The 17,655-nt window shown below is 41.5% G+C and overlaps 1 protein-coding gene across 1 annotated transcript in view; it reads right to left on the minus strand.

The window, feature by feature from the left end:
- Positions 1-10,770, minus strand: part of adarb2 (adenosine deaminase RNA specific B2 (inactive)) — a 121,564-nt gene extending 110,794 nt beyond the window's left edge. Inside the window, exon 1 of the mRNA XM_042068505.1 lies at positions 10,404-10,770. Coding sequence (XP_041924439.1) covers positions 10,404-10,506 — 103 coding nt within the window. The 5' untranslated portion in view covers positions 10,507-10,770. The remainder of the gene's footprint in view (positions 1-10,403) is intronic.
- Between the last annotated feature and the right edge of the window lie 6,885 nt (positions 10,771-17,655).

Genomic DNA, 17,655 nt, shown 5'->3' on the forward strand with positions numbered 1-17,655 from the left:
TGTGTGTGTATGTGTGTGTGTGTGTGAAGATGTGTATGCACATTAATACAAGTGTGTATGTTTGTGTGCGTGCGTCTATTGGAGATGGGGAGACAGCTCTAAAACAATGGGACCATTTGGGGAAGTTCAATTAAACGACTTGTGACAGCATGCATGTGAGGGCATATCTGCTCCGCGCCACTTGACTCCATTCATTAGTGCGTGATGGTGCCAAGCTAGACTGGTTTTATATGGATATTTATAGCTTAATAAGCAGCTGGTGAGAGAAATCTTGTGAAGGCGCTTGGGGCTTTTGTGATCTTGTCAAATAGAATCGGAGACACAAAAAAGATGACAAGCCATTGGGGGCATTTTTTTTTTTTATGATTCAAGATGAAAGGGGAAAAAATCAAGTTCTCCGAAACTACAACAACAAGCATTTTGTTGATCGAATCCATTTTGAAATAAAAGAGTACAAGCCTTTGTGTTTCAGGCATGATGAACATTTGTTACAACGGAAAATAAAGAACTGACATGCCGATTTTCTTCCCGTAGCTGAAGTGTAACCCACCAAGCAGTAGGTGTCATATGTATATTAATCACAGCCCATGCTAGTAATGAGACGCAAATTACGGTGAAATGGACAACAGTTGGCTGGTGTGTGGCAGCCTGAGGGAGAGTCGATACAGTCTTGTGTTAAAAGTGCTCTCTATATACACTTAAGTGACGAGGTGGGGGCCCTTGGCAAGTGCATAGGCTGCATTGATCTAACGCTGATGCAGGGCTACATTTCAGCTGAACTACCCGAATGGAAGCTAGCAAATAAAAAAGCCATAAACAACAACAACACAGGAAATTAGTGGCTTAGCAACACTCCTGCCAACTGCTGATTGGATCAGATGGGAAAAAAGTGGTTGAGGCTAATTATAACACACGTTACTTCCAATAATTGTTCGGCGCACTAAAGTCCTTTTTGTCAGGTGTAAACAAGGCGTGTGACTAAAGCAGGAAAGGAAATCAATAGACATCTGTTCATTTATCTCCGGCTAGAGGCCACATTGAAAAATGGATTGGTCACCGACGCACCACAAATCTGCATTGTGATCGAGGAGCAAGACCTTCCTGCTCTAGCAGCAGCAGATAACACTAACAGGCATTTCTCCTACTTTTTATCCCTTTCTTTTTGTGGTTAGCCACTGAGGCGTGGTATGGGAGAAGACTGTCTGGTACCACCATTCAAATTACAATACTGGCTTACAAGACACAGAGACCAGGCAGACGGGGGTCTGGACCTTCATGTTGGACCAGCAACTTCATTATGAGGCTCTAATGAGAGCGAGGGACAGGACTTTGCTCTCTCTGTGGAGTGTGAGCGGGAGGACTGGAGCGTTTATTACCCCAGACATCCCCCAACTCCCTTCTTAAGTGCTGTCTAATAAATCACACTGAGAGGTCACTGAAGGAGCTTTACCCTCCAACTCCAAAGAGGAACGCCTGAGGAAGCGGCACTTTTTTACTAGATTTGTTCTTTTTTTTCTTCAAAAAACCCATATCTATTTTTTATTTCCAACAGCAATATCTATTTCAACTTCTCAAGGCCTATTTCATTTCTTAAACGTTCCGAATGAAATGATGTTCATTGTATTTAGTAAAACATTTAGTTAAAAACTATTTGTTTTTAAACGCTAAAATAGTGGGAAAGTAGCTAAACATGCTTTGATTCACGTATACTTCACATTTGGATTCACTTATGATTTGATCTTCTCATTCACCTCTGCAGCGTGACACAGGGATGTGATCTAATTGGAGCCTGTCTCCTGCATCCGTCGGCAGGCAGCTTGAGCGCTCGTGTCTGCGAGGAGGCGGCACCTGGGTCCAGGGCCCCAGAGGCCATTCTGTCAGCCTCACGTCTGTCTTCAGAGGAGAGAAATGAGGCTGATGAACAGCCTAATGCGTGGCCACCATCACCTCCGTGACCCTCATCAAAATCAATACAACACACCAGCCTTTCCGCACAAATGGTCACAGTGAGTGTTTACTCTGAGTATATTCTTATTCTGTGGTTTTCATTTATTTTTGTTTATTTGGCTTATTATGTTCCCAGCACATAACTCATTTTTGCTCAGTGCACATTAGATGTGATGAAAATCCGTGTTTCACATCATTAAATTTCCTTAGAGTGGTCTGGATTATGTGTGTGTGTTTGTGTTTGTGTTTGTGTGTGTGTGTGTGTGTGTGTGTGTGTGTGTGTGTGTGTGTGTGTGTGTGTGTGTGTGTGTGTGTGTATGGTGGAATATGCCCTTAAATAAAATTAAAAATAATTCATATCAAAACAAAATCATTATTCCTAATCAAGTGGAGCAGTGCTTGGCCCTGAGTTGAGAGAAATGCAAACACGGTGCCGGCCTGGCTGCTCTAAGAGAGATTAATTTCCACTGTCGTCACATCAGTGGCCCTTCTCATGGACATTAAAACAGCAAGTGCTCATACATCATATGCATCACAGACTCACATCACACACAGGGACCTCTCTCTCTCTCTCTCTCTCTATATATATATATATATATGCAGTAGACATTTATCACCTGTTCACCTAAGATGAGGATGCAGGCAGCAGGCTGGACAGCCAGTCCTTTATTTTGAAGATGGAGGCTCTAGTTCCACCACTAATGCTACCACTCTTTTACAAATGCAAAACCAGTATCAGCATAAGTAAAAAAATATACTAAATATACACTATATCTATCTACATGCCATGTGCAAATATAATGTCAACAAAGATATACAAATAAGATTATCAGTGGATATTTAGATTTTCTTGGAAACAAAGGCCATAATCTCCACTCACATGTTTCATTTTAACCATTCACAGGAGACAAAGTTCTTCCTTCATTGCTGTGGGCACAGGCAGTGTGAAGTGTTACTAATACCTGTCTATATGAAGGACTGAAAATGTCACTCGCTGCACTATTTAAAGTTCTTTTCTTCTTAACAAAGTGGATTTGAAACTCCTACAGAGTGACACAGGAGGGAAAGTGCCAGAACAGGTGACAACAAGATAATAGCTTTCGCTGTGTGGAGTGTTCACCCACCTGACCTGACCTGCTCGGCTCCTGCCAATACAATAGCGTGCCTGCATGTGTGTCAGTCCCTCGATGTGTGTATGTGTGTGTATGTTTGTATGTGTGTATGTGTGTGTGTGTGTGTGTGTGTGTGTGTGTGTACAGTATGTGTGTGGGCGAGCAAGTTCAGGCCTCTCTAATCATCCTGCTGGTCCTTTCAAATTAAAATGAGCCTCCATCACACTAATGGGGGAAAATACAAGGACAATGATCCTCTTTCTCCCCCTGTGAGCAGGAAGTGGGGATTACCTTAGTCATTGTCAGCACACATCACAGCAACATTTATTATTATTATTATTTTAGCCCCTCTTCAAATCTGCACACTCGTCACAAACCTCACAAGCTCTATTAAGCCTTTGTCTTCTATCCTCATTGTTGTATTCCTACGCAGAACATAGAATATGCTGTAGAGAATACTCAGTTCCTCTACAAACAACAGATACATGTGACAATTTCCCTGCCAGTGCGCAATCTCATTATAAAAGGTGTTGTACATCACACCTTGTTGTTTGTGCAAGTTACGCACAATAATCCCCAAGAGTGGGATAAAACATCTTAATATCTTACATGAACTGCTGTGTTTTGGGAGCGCAACGCAGTCTACATTTTGCTCTGGCCATTTGACAACAACAGGGTTTATCCAGCGGGGCACACGGCTTGAGCTTTTCCCTTTATTCTGAGTACCATGTGTAGCCTCAGGTCCCAAGTATCCTTCAACCTAACCCAGCACAGCGCAGCACTGCAGCCTCAGCAGAGGCGGGAGAACCACCTTGTTGGGGGAATATCAATCCATGTTAGACCTGGGCCTTTACCACTGCACGAGGATGTGCAAACAATTCAAGTGAATCCAACTGTGAGAGCACCAATACACTCCCAGGACAGACCGACTGAAAAAAAAAATGAATGTACTCCAGGCTATCGCAGGAAATGGAGTGATTGGAACTAGCAGTGTTTGAATGCAATTATAACAACATGGCCCATCTGAACAAGCTTTCCAAATGAAATGTGAGGAAATTAACAACACAAAGACAGAGCTGGAATATGAATAGAATGTGGGGAAATACACTAATGTACCCATTTACTTTTTGCAGAGATTAAAAAAAAAAAATGTTGCAGGGGACTGTGGTATTACATCAGAAACAGTTTATGGAGACAAATATTTTTAAATACCTTTTAAAGGATTTGGCTGATAAGCCCGGCCGCACGGCAAAAGGCCCTAAAGGATGTGGGAATCGATGGATGAGAGGGGATTTACTGCCGCACACGCGGAAGGAAAACTGTTATTTAATGTGGCCTGTGAGCTGAATAATGAATCTGCTGGAGTTTTCATACACTCTCACTGCCACCCTCATCAAGCCAGTAAATCTCTTAATATTAGGATCCACTCTTGTCTGACACTGCAGATTTGCACTGCTAAAGGTGGACATGAAAGGGGAATATTTATTTAAAAGACCACAGGCAGTGTGTAGAAATCATAGCTAAAATTGCATCATGAATTGTATTTGTGCTTGTCTACATACGCTGATTAACCACAATCTATCAATGTTCTAGGAGTCCTCCTGTCCTCATTTCCATACAACCCTAAATGCCCCCATACCTCCAGAGTGGTAATAACTTACCACAGCATACTATAATGTCAACCCACCCCAGTTGGGTTTAGTTAATTGATTCATGCCCTACATAGCCATTGTAGGTTTATGTACACTGTGCACTCGTGTTGATATTACAGTGCTCCTCTTATGTGGGGTGACAGCTGAAATGGCTCTTAAGCACACAACACAGATTATCTACGAACATTCGAAAATGAACATTAAGGATGGCCATTAAGTGACCCCCTTCACACTCCTCTCATATCTGCCACAAGTCTCCCCTCTTGTATCACACAGCTGAAAGAGGCAGTGAATTATGACATTAAATATTTAAATGTACTACCTTCAATCTGTTGCAGCACAGGGTATATTGATAGCAATTACCATTTAACACTGATAATAAAAATGTGTCTCGACATAATGCACAATGAAGTGAAAGTGAATAACATTTGGGAAGGGTGAATATACTCTGTGAGTGACAGCGGCAGAAACAGGACATGCCTGGTATTCTGTTTTAGTGAAGCTAATGTTGCAGATTTATTTTCTCTATAACTTCAGTCAAGCAATCACCTAAGCACCTCGGCTGTGTTATTGAGACGTTTTGGCATTAAATTTGCTTTTCCTCACTGAACTTTAAGTAGAAATTCGAGAGCCAAGTCTCAGAAGCCAAGAGGTGCCATTATGAGATAATTGCTAATTATGCTAATTTGTAAAGTTGTGCTATTTCCTTCCTTGGTCATTTTATCTGGAGTCCTCCAGAGGGAGAGAGAGCAGCCGCCATTCCCTTGTAATAACCTCTCTTCCATACTTCTTGGATAAATGCTCAATAGAGGACAGAGTGTCCTAAACCAAATATCAGTTCTTCAGTCTTAACCAGGATATTTTTACTAAAAAGTAAAAAAAAAAACTGTTGCCATGCCATTATTTTCATTAACTACTTCAGTGTAATTTATTTATTTCTCACAAAGCCACTTTCAACAACTTCACAGCCATCACTGGTACATTAATTTAATGATATCTGTTTTTTTCCTTCACTTCTATTTCACGTAATACAATTTGCACTCTGCCTACGAACTGAGTTTACACTCTTACACTTGGTGATAACTCTGTTTTTAGATCCAACCCACATCATTTAACATAATCTCTTCTCAAACATCTAATGCGCTCAGATGTGCTCTTAGCAACATGAAAGCAAAATCTCTGCATTTTATTCAGTGTCGCTCAGCCTGGTTCAAAAACAAGGTATATCAGAATATAGGTGACATTGATACAAATGTGCGAAATTAATAAAATGTGAAAGTGATAGCTTTTTTTCATGGTTTTTGCAAAATGTAGGTGCGCTGGTATTACTGGAAGGCAGACCAGGTACAGAACAGTAATATATGCAATGTAATACCAGTGAATGAATCAGACAAAGTGATGATGATCCTCTGAATTTCATGACAGAACAGGAAATACAACGACAGAAAGACATAAATAAAGCAGAAGAACAGGAAAGAGGGACTTCATTAAATTCTGTCAGCACAACAAGAAGATTCAAATCTGGAAGGTGTGCGTGTATGTATGTATGTGTGTGTGTGTGTGTGTGTGTGTGTGTGTGGGGGGGGGGGGTAAGGAAGCACAAAGAAAGCCCACAAGAGTCGTATAGGCAGTATTGAAAGCGTCACAATGAAAAACATGATGTGGTCACCATGATTTCCCCCACGTCTCCGGGGTCTTGTCCCTGCTTAAGGGGTCATAATGTGGGGGAAGACGGGTCTCGCTCTCGCGCACTCGGTGGGAGAGGCCTGTCCTGCTCTCTAATGGCTCTGCAGCAGCAGCAGCTTGGTGATGCCGTTGGTCTGCCTGCTCCCGCACTGACCCCTCGACCCCTGGGAGCCCAGCCATCAACACGGAAGCAAGCAAACAGTAATTGCAACTTAGTGCATCCCACGCGGTGAGGGCTTCTACTGTCTGTCTGCCGAACAGGAGGGAATTTGTCTGTCTGCCAGGGACACAATCAACTATCATGAGACTGAGAGGTGTGCACACTATACTGTACCTGTTTCTCAGGGGATCAATTCTAGGAAAAACTGCATAATAAAGAAATTGAAGAAAAAAAATGAATTTATATATATATATATATATATAATTGTAATAATTTATTCCTTGATGAGTTGTTTTTTTTCACGAGAGTAGATAGACAAGAGAAGAGTTAAGGGAAAACGCACAGCACTTCATTGACAGGATTTAAAAGGCATCGAGAATGTGCTTTGAGACAGTTTGTCACTAAGTTGCTCTTTATAATTCTGGGGCTAAATCACTATCAGTGTGATTAATTAAAGCTGAAAAAACATACACAAGTCTGTTCTACTATTTACAGACATGATGAAGTGAAGCAAATAGATTTCAACAGACTGCACTATTCTGACAAAGACTAATGAAGCTCAAACAATATGCAATTCTCTGACAAACACACGTGCTTCTGTATCAGCGTGCATGCGCTCCCCCTCTCTCTGCCTTACACACACACGCATACAGTACACGGACACACACACACACACACACCAGACACACACACACACACACACACATACACATACACAGACACAAACACACACACACACACACTGCCGAGAGAGAAAAAAATAATAATGTACAGACGAAATGGACTAATAATTGAAAACTAGCGATGACTGTGGTGATTATTGCCCTTTTACAAATTGTGTTATGATAAATGACATCCTGATATATATATATATATATATATATATATATATATATATATAGAAATTAATGACAGTGGATCTTTACGCACACACTGCTTCTAGGAATATGATATTTTATGATAGGGGGTGAGAAAACCACATGTCTGATCAAGAGAACTGCCCTAGATTCTGAGACTAATCCACATTGTGTTTTTAAAAAAAAAAAATGATTACAGTCAAGAACACTTTACTACTATTACTTGAATGCTATCGCTAGAAGAAAAAAAGAGAACAATAACAAATGGTAGATCTAATGAAATCAGCAGAAAAATCTGCTTACATCCATTTGAATACACACACGAGTTTAATACACCGGCCATCCCATGGTAATCCCCTGCTTTTCCAGTGGATTAGACCTTCAAATACCAAGTCACCCTAATCCCAGAAATGCTGCTCTTTTGCCAAGAGAAGTATAAAAATAATTGTTTGAGCTTTCAGAGAGATGAATATGTGAAAAAACAAGACACACAAATAGGGCATTATGTGACCATCTCCATTATCAAAATGGTTAAAACAATCTGGTGATATAATCTGAGTTCGGCGGATTAATTGTCTGAAATACTCGGCACAAAAGAGTATTGTCTGTTGACCAAAAAAAACCAAACATGAAACACACATTTTTACTGCACCATATTGTTATTAAAACAAATATTGTGCAAAATGTGTTTATTACTAAATAATAAATAATGTGACAGGACCTCTCTGACCTCTTCAATGCATGATGACATCAATCTGGTCATTGCATTAGGAAACGGCCGACCTTTCTAACATAAGCCCTTTGTGAGTGCAGAACACTGACGAGACATCACACAGTCTGAGAACCTGTTTCTTGGACCCAATGGCATCAAACTGCATCAACTCAGCAAGCAAAGTAGCCATTTGGAAATATAACGCAATGGCCTCTTCAGCAATGCTCTCGCCTGTTCATACGCAATGCTTAATGTTCTGTAACCAATTCTGTCATTTCCATTATGCAAATATATTTGCCTGGCTGCTATATTTTATGCATTTGTCTTTCTTGTCTCAATTACTTGGGTTATTAATACTGGTGGGTAGAAGAAAAGGCCACAGTCTGTGGGCAATCTAGTGTGAACTATAGAACGAGCTAATGAAACGCTGTTTAAAAAACCTCTGTGCTGATAATGCACTCCAGCACTGTATGGCTACAGGCAAAGTACACACAAAAGACAAGAAATGTAGGGTATGGCATGCATGTTTCTTCTTTGGTTAGTGTTATTGACTGTTTAAAATTGAAATGTGAAATTCCATGCCCATGCATGCCCATGCATTGCACTAAAACCAGACAACTGATAACAAGTAAATACAAATAAAACTGGATAACCAAGATGACACTGAGACATAAAACAACAACAAACAATAAACATATTAAATTATACACTACTACTCTATCACATAACATTTGGACAGAATTGAATCACATTGCCCCTAATTTAACTCCACAGAAAATACTGCAGAATGAAAGCACAGGCAAAAATGAGCAAAGGACCAAACAGGCGCTGATCAATGGAAGCTTGTCGGCCCATCCAGCCTGTGTCCCACCATGGCTGCCATCAGACACGATAAGCCGCTGGAGGGGTCGTAACATACGGCACAAACTTGTCACGGGAGAGCGAAGAGCCGTTCTTGGGCCTGACCCTGACAAACCTGCTCGTACATCACCATGCCATCAGAATAAGATGGAGCACCATCGCCATGCCTTCGCATCTACCACGCCAATCTACTCCCTCTATCTGCTGTTGCTTTTATCTCCTTGACTTCGACATAGGCAAAGGAGGAAGCAGTGACAGGGTATGCCTGTCCGTTTTGGAGGTGGGCTGTAGCTCCACTCCCGCCATTTTTGCTTCCTCCTAGAAGGCAGCGTGAGGGTGAAGGAGTGATGATTTGCAACAAGTTATTCTAAAATCAAACAGTGCAGTTTGAAACTTCTTTTTTGGGTAGTTTATCATTCTCATCTACATTTATAAACTATTTCCCTCCCTTCATTATACATACAGAACTGTAAACTGCCTCTTTAACCCTCTTTTATGTAAACAATAAAATAAATAAAGATTGGTGTCTGCATGTGTGCATTTCATTCCAACTAAAGTCAAAAGACATCTCTTCCACATAGACCATCTGCTGAAGGCAATATTACTAAAGGAGGAGAGAGGAATGCTGATAGATAGCTCCTCATGTGAGGGGCACTTTCGGTCAGGAACATTAGGCTACGGTCATGTATACTAATATGAGGTACTAAACAGATGCCCTTGTTCTACCGCGGTATTCCCCGGAGTTCCAAGTTCTATGAATAGGACTCTTTAATTCAGTGAACTGAATAGCTCCTCGCCGATGAATTTAGAAATGGTCGCCACTAAGTGAATTAAAAGAAACCAATAAAAGAATATTTAATTTGACATTCGCGGCGTCTTCATATGCTTTCTCAATTGTAAAGCCTTTGCTTTTTTGGTTCAATTGGTTACAGACACATGAAACATAGAAGGCGACAGATATGACATCCACATTGATGTGCTTAAAATGTAAAGGATTTCACAAAACAATACCTTTGGCGTTGGCGTAGTTAATATTAAGATATTGCATTAAGCTATTGCATATATAACGGTTAGTGGACGTAATATCAAAGGCGCTTCTTTGTTTGGAAAGTTTAGAGAAGGCTGACCATGGCGATGGGGGACAATGAGGCGACCTTAGCGCGACACAAACCAGAAGGTTTACGCGTTTGTTAATTGAGACAGCAGGACGCACGACCGAATAAAGACAGACAATATATACCACAAATTCCTTCATAACAATGGCTAAAATATTTCAAATCGCTAGCGTGTGTTTAGGTTTCCGCTAAATATCTGACTCGCAATGCTGTCGCAGGTGTCTTAGGATTTGTCAAGGTGCGCACGACCTCTGTCATTCCCCTCAAGCGTGAAAAAAGCCGGAGCCACTAAAAAGTTTACCTTTTCTTTTCGATCTCCGCCTCCTTCTCCGTTTGAACTTGCATTTCACTTGGCTGTTTGGTGTTCCGGATGCGCGGGTGTTGTTACCAAGAACCGATGCCATGGCAAGATCACTCGCAGAGCAGTACAATTTGATGAAGCGTGCGAAGTTGTCTCAGTGAAGTTGTTGCCTCAGTTCAGTTCAAAACCACGACGTCGTTGTCAGTAATTGGGGCGTTCTTTACTTCCCTTCGTACTTTTATAAAGGGAATACCTCTTGCTGCTAAATCTCAGAGTGCAAAAAGATTATCTCAGAAAGTCCTGTATGCTTGCTCCCTGTCCGTGGCATCGTATTTGGAGCACAGCTTGACAGTTCGCACTGAGCTCTCTTGCTCGCAAGGGCGTTATGTAGAGGCTTCCAGTTTTCTGCACCTCTGCGATTTTTGGCACCAGCCACTTTGAATCCAATCATGCAGGGAGCCTATCTATTTGCTGCCGCAAATTCTAATTAGACCCAATCATGACTGTCGCCGCGCCGTGACATCATCAGTGGTAGCACCAACCTCAGCCCCCACCTTTACTAGCCAGCTTGCAAACTCAGCTCCCACTTGGGGTGAGTGATGTGAATGATGCCTCTGCGACGCAAGGCTCAGGCTAAAGTATATGGACGATAATGTGTAGCCGTGCCAATTAGAGAGTAATCTAAACGTTTTATTTACTGATTCATTCGCCAGTTTCCTTGTCTGTCATAACTCTTGTTTTGTCATCCCTAAATGTGTAACCTTTTAAAGGATAATATAACAATCAGAAACTGATAATTTGAAATGAAAGTTGTTGCAGCATTAACAAATGAGAGGGGCAAAAACTAACATTAGCCTACCATTACCAGTGACTACAACGGACAGTGACAGTCTGAGCAAACCTGAAGCAGTCTGTTTTTCATAGATAAGGACGCAGGGTAATCACTGTCTGACCTCTAGATCATGAAGTAAGGGTTTTGACAGTGCATTTCGTGTAGAGACATTTTAAAGACTGTGACATTTTGGCATTTTGTCTTGGCATTCAATCTTGGCCTTCAATTCAACACATTACACCTGGTGCTGGTAGGTTACTCAAAACTTCCAACAAGGTCTATAGTCATGTGCAAACAAAAACTACCTGCTTGATAGAGAAAAAAATAAACATACACAGTATGACCTTAGTTTGTGCTGAGTGCAGAAATAAGTGACAGCTCTCTTGAGAAAATTCTGAACTGGAGGCAATAAACTGAGGTCATAGTGGTGAACTCAAGACTTCTTTTCTTGCAGACAAAGACAAAAGTTAAGAAACTACTGTAATACAGAACATGAGTCATATGCAGCGGCTTCCAGATCACTCCAAAGTATGTACAAAAATAGACTTGGATGCAGAAGTGGGACACAAAAGCAGAAAATATTTTGGTAGATGGTGACATTTTCAGAGAGAAAAAAATCCTGGTCAAATGTCATTAGCCAATGAGCTTTTGCGACACACATTACAAAAAAAAAAAAACAGTGAAAAAAAAAAAAACCTCTGTGAAATTCCCACTTGAAAATATGGCATATTCGCTGATGTCAAAGTCATTTTGAGGTACTCCTTGTGCACAATTTCCAGTGAAGGATAGAGGTGAGGGAAAGAGAGAGAGAGAGAGGACTGTGGTGGGAGGTCTGAGGGGACGTAGCCTACCCGGAGGACACCCACACATATCCATGTAAATTGCAGTTTAAGAGAAATCAATAGCTGTGACAAGTTGCCAATGTTGCTATCAGGGGATGTAATGAAGGTGTGTGTGGGGTATAGACGCTCAGATAACACAGCAGAGAATGTGTGTGTGTGTTTGTGCGTGTATGTGTGGAAGTTTTTTGTTGTGGGGCAGGGGTTACTTCCACAACACATCCCCCTCTGAGTTACACACAGATGAAGAAAAAAATCATGCGAGCAACCATATATATCTGCCTCCAATAAACAGGCCCAGAACATTACTCAGTACATTATTTAATTTAAAAAGAAAACAAGGTCATAGGGCGAAGAAAAAAATGCTGAGGACTGGCTGGAATTTTGTGCTGGCTCTGAGGTGAGAATCCAGCATGATTGGCTCCTAATGAAAAGTGACCAGGTCCTGGGTGAACGGGTTAATCTAATTCTGCACATTCCTCTTCTATTAACGCACTCATGAACGTGGACCTGTGTGGACATGTTCAAGTGCTCCCATTAATTTGCTGTGATGTCAGCTAACTGCATGCTGCATGGCTAATGCCACACGCACTATTGGAAACACTAAAGGAAGAGACCACACGGCACCAAAGACAGATTAACCGCACCACAGGTTACACCTCTTCAAAATCATGATGTGCATTCAAATACCCCCCCCCCCCTCCTGCAAAACAAACATGAAGCTTTTTGAACTGGACATATGCCCTCAATTAGGCAACTGGCTGTCATGTTTTGTTATTAATCCTTGAATTTACTACTGCATTGCCTGAGGCACACTTTAAATCTGAATCCTGTACTCTAAGGGCCTTTTGGTTGTTTATAAAACACCTTAGTGTCCTGTTCCTAGGGTTTCTCAGATTTTCCTTTTCTTGTTGAAGTAGACTGTGATGGATGCTCTCATGTCAGGGGACTGTTATTCAATTTAATATACCATCCAGTCTTCTGGTAATGTCTTGGCTTTGCCGCTGTCCGTGGTCCTGAGATGGAAGAAAAAGGAAAAGGGACATCTTGCTGCCTCCAATTTGCTTATTAAGTATGTCCACGTTCTTACTAACCTAAATTCTGTTGATATGTTGGAAAGTAAAAAGAAAACCAAAAAGATGCAACGGTTGACTGAAAACCACACTCCCAATGGCACCCACAGGACACACACACGCTCTCCTTTTTTTTATGAAATATAAGTCAGTTCTCATTCCAGTCCTCTCAATTTCATTTTCACAGAACAGCAACAACGCACATTGTTTTGTCAACACTGTGGGGAAGCCCTGCATCAGTTCTTTTTTTTATTCTTCTGAGAAAAAAATCCTATTTTTATCTGTTTACTTCTCCACCCTCTCATCCCTCGCCTCCCTGTCATTACCTCCTCCCATATCTGGCACACTTTCCACATCAAAGTTTTTTTTTCTTTCTATTCTGTTCTGTGAAAGAAAAAGAGAACGCAATGCACTTATCAGGACTTAGCTAGTATCCAATACTCCAATAGTCAATATCAACTGAAAAGGGCAACGCTGTTGTAGTCATTACAGTCAATCAATTGTTTTACGTTTGATATTTCTTATGACTCTGTTTATATGGAAGGGGAAGTCTAGCCCTGCCAGGGTTTGACCTAATTCTGGCTCGGAACCAGCAGAGCCAAGTGATGGCAGAAACAGTGATGGATACAAGAGGAGATTGTATTATACAGGACATAAAACAACTGTCTTCCTAATGTTGTTTGCCAAGCACCTCGTTGCGAGGTTTGGGGCTGGTAATTGAATTCGGTGCATCTCCTTGTTGCTGGATGTGATGTGATGTGAATTTTATGTCTGGTCTTTCCTGACAGATCTATTATGTGTAATGATATGATGATTTTCATTTCATCAGTACATGCCCACAGAGACATTTATTTAATGCCAGTCCAGGGGGAATGCTCCTCATTCACAATGTGTCTTCATATTTGCCGCATTGCAAGGCAATTCAGAACTCCACCACTCCCCCTTCCAAATTTAACATACACATACACACACACACACACACACACACACACACACACACACACGCACACACACACAGAGAGAGAGAGAGAGAGAGAGAGACAGAAGCACAAAAACAAACCATTCGTTTATGAATGGAGACACCAAATGACAACATCAAATGGATGTCACAAATGAAGTAAAGGAATTTATCAAAACAGTTCTATGCTGTGGAGACACCATCACCTCAGGGTAGTTGTAACCGCAGAATGTTCCACCCACCAAGGATAGGATTCATGGGCAGTGAATACTTCCCTGTCCTGCTTGTCCTATGTGTGATTTTTTCCCTGGCCGGTCGGTGCAGTGGACTCTGGTTCGGGATCCTCCTGTGTGTGTGGATATTGACTTTTAAGCTCTCTGGGAGGGATTAGGCTGATGTGGCCTTATCAGGGCAGCAAGGCTCCCCACACTGGGGCTTCCGAGGAGCCTTCAGATCTGTCCTCATCTCCCCTCCACAGACGGTTCACTTCTCAGCACCTAATCCAGCACACACGCTACGCATAGACACACCAACACATACATCCACAAAGCCACACACACACACACACACACACACACACACACACACACACACACACACACACACACATACACACACACACACACACACACACACATATATACATACATAACCACCTTCATACAAACAACACACAACACAGACAGACACAATCTCACAAATATACAGACCCACAAGTCATCCTCACAGTCAACACACACACACACACACACACACACACACATATACATACATAACCACCTTCATACAAACAACACACAACACAGACAGACACAATCTCACAAATATACAGACCCACAAGTCATCCTCACAGTCAACACACACACACACACACACACACACACACACACACACACACACACACACACACATAGAGCAACCTCAGGCCTGGTTATCTTTGTCTCACACTCCTCAACCATAAAAGGAAACCCAGCAAACCTTTATCATCACACACCCAGTGACTGCCATATGGGCATTGGAGGTAGAGGCAAGGTGGGAATGAAGCTGTGTAGGTCCCCCAACCCTCCTCCTGGGAAGACATTCATTTCTAATCCAGGCCAGGGACCGGTAGGAGGACTGTGGGATGGCCACTTCTGAAAAAAAGAGAGCCACGGCCCACAATTCCACTCTTCATTAGTCCGCCTACACAATTAGGTCATCCTTATTGGTTGAATCTAGTTATCCCTATCAGTTACAGACAAACCTGTTATTGGCTTGTTTTATGTTCCAAAGGCTATCTGTACAGGTAAATTAACCCGGAAGCAATATTATTCAAATTGCTGATATTCTCACAGAGGTTTATTTTGTACTTTCACATTATTATACATCTGTGAAACAAAGTCTTGTATATATAGTCTATAACTGAAAAAAACTGAATAGCATTGAAAAAACTGTATTTGTAATTACATCAGAATAATAACATATTCATATGCATACATTTGTATGAACTGTTAACAACAAGCCGTCATACTTCATAGTCCGCATAATTCATAGTCCAGCATAATTCATCTCTCCTTCACACTTACCCATCCCACAAGTGGTCCTGCAGATTGGTGTGTTTTAATTTTCTCTCTTTCTCATTAATCACTAGTTGGCTGCTCGGGTGGTGCTGGGGACCGTGGCTGTCTTGCCTGACCCCAGTGTTTGGAGGAGGAAGATAAAGAAGTCACCAGAATAGCATTTCCTCATGCCGCTGTTTGGGGGGTTTTGAGGTGGGGTGGTGGAGGGGGGTGGATGGGTGTGAAATGCATTGTCATAAATACAAAACAATTGACTCCACCCGTCAGCAAGGCCCAAAAGGGGCAGGGGGTGAAATTACTGTGGATGTGCCACCAATTGAATAGACGAGGGTTAATTCAAAATGACTGCCATTATGGAGGTGTCGCTGATCCCGACGGCTAGCTGCGGAGCACAATAATATGTGCTAAATGTCTTGGACTCTGGATTTTGCAGGTACGACTACATTAGCGCCACACTAATGAAGTCGGTGCTCTGCCTTCACTGTTTTTCTATTTACATTCTGTCTGAGACAGAGAAAGGGCTGGGTGGCGGAGCACAGATACATTAGAGCAAATTAGTAAATCTGTCAGCAACAACAGGAAGGAGGCTTTTGTTCCAACCACCAGCAAAGCAAAACAGTTTACTGTCATCATCAGGATACAAAATAGTGTGCCCTGTTAAATTGGACTGAATTGTGTTCATCTCGAGTATCATAAAGCTTTGTTCCATTGTAAGTTTAAAACTATTAAGTCTGAGCTTCGAGCTTCAGAGGATATTCTTGTGTAAAAATTGATGTAAAAATTAGCCAAATATTGTGATTTGACGAGAAGACAAAAAACATCATACCTTATTTATATCATTTTATATTTCCAAAAGCTTGCTTCTTTTGTTCATAAATGTGGTGCCAATCTAGCATGAGGTGAGTTTTAATTTGAATACAACCATTTGACTGAATAGTCTTCAGTATTAGTGGCCTTAATGTCACAGGACATTATCACCAGCCCAGCTCTCAACAATGAGGCTTTTGTCTGCTTTTTGAGTCAGTGCTGCTTATCGTGGAGAGACAGCGGAGGAGAAAGGGAAGGAGAAAATGGTCAAAGAAAAAAGGAAATAAATTAAACCAGTGTTTATAAAAGGGACGGTGCAGCGGAGAGTGTCTGTGTAACGGGGGAGAATGGTAGGAGCCAACTTGAGGATGTCAAAGAACTTTACTAAATTTCTCGTTGTATATTCTGAGAGCTCAGGAAAAGGCTATTGCCCTTTGGAACGCATGTAGTGTTACTTGGTGAGTGTAAACATATATCTGCTCAGACAGAAGGCACCAGAAAAAAACACAGCAGGTCCTGAGGTAACCAGCTCCAATGCCAGATCCAATCAGAACAGACATACAAGCTGCAGGTGAAATGTACATCTAAATTTGTGTTTTGCGTTTGTAGTCCTTCATGTCAGTTACAGTACAGTTGCAGCTTTGGTAGCGTGCAGAATTTTGTATACTGCATTTCAACCAACTAAACAAAATGTTGCAACTGAACTGAAATAAAAATATCATCTAAACTAACAGAAGCTTAAGTTCCTTGCCAGCATGAGCACACTTTCAGTGCCAGCTTCTGTGGAAATCATATGGGTATTTTATGACTCAAGCATGTCTGCTTTTTACTGAAGTTACGGCAATGTCTCCTTTAATTGAAGAGCCATCTGTTAGAGCGTAGGGGGTTCACGGTATCGAGTGAAGGGTGTCCAAGGCTTCTCATAGTAAGGGTGACTTTGATTTATACAGACAAACAATATTAACTGTAGCTTGTATAACCTGACCACAAAAACAGGACAAGGACAGGAGAAAAGGACAAAAGACTCAAACGTTTCTTCTCACATGTCACCTAAAACCTGCGTAAAATCTCTCAGACAGATTGAACACACAACAGATTAGCCTACAAATAATTGGTGATTACAAGTGAAGTGTACATGCTTCACATGTGCTTACTATATTTGCACTCAGGTTAGATAACCATAA

This window comes from Alosa sapidissima, chromosome 17, assembly GCF_018492685.1.
Source record: "Alosa sapidissima isolate fAloSap1 chromosome 17, fAloSap1.pri, whole genome shotgun sequence".
NCBI lineage: Eukaryota > Metazoa > Chordata > Actinopteri > Clupeiformes > Clupeidae > Alosa > Alosa sapidissima.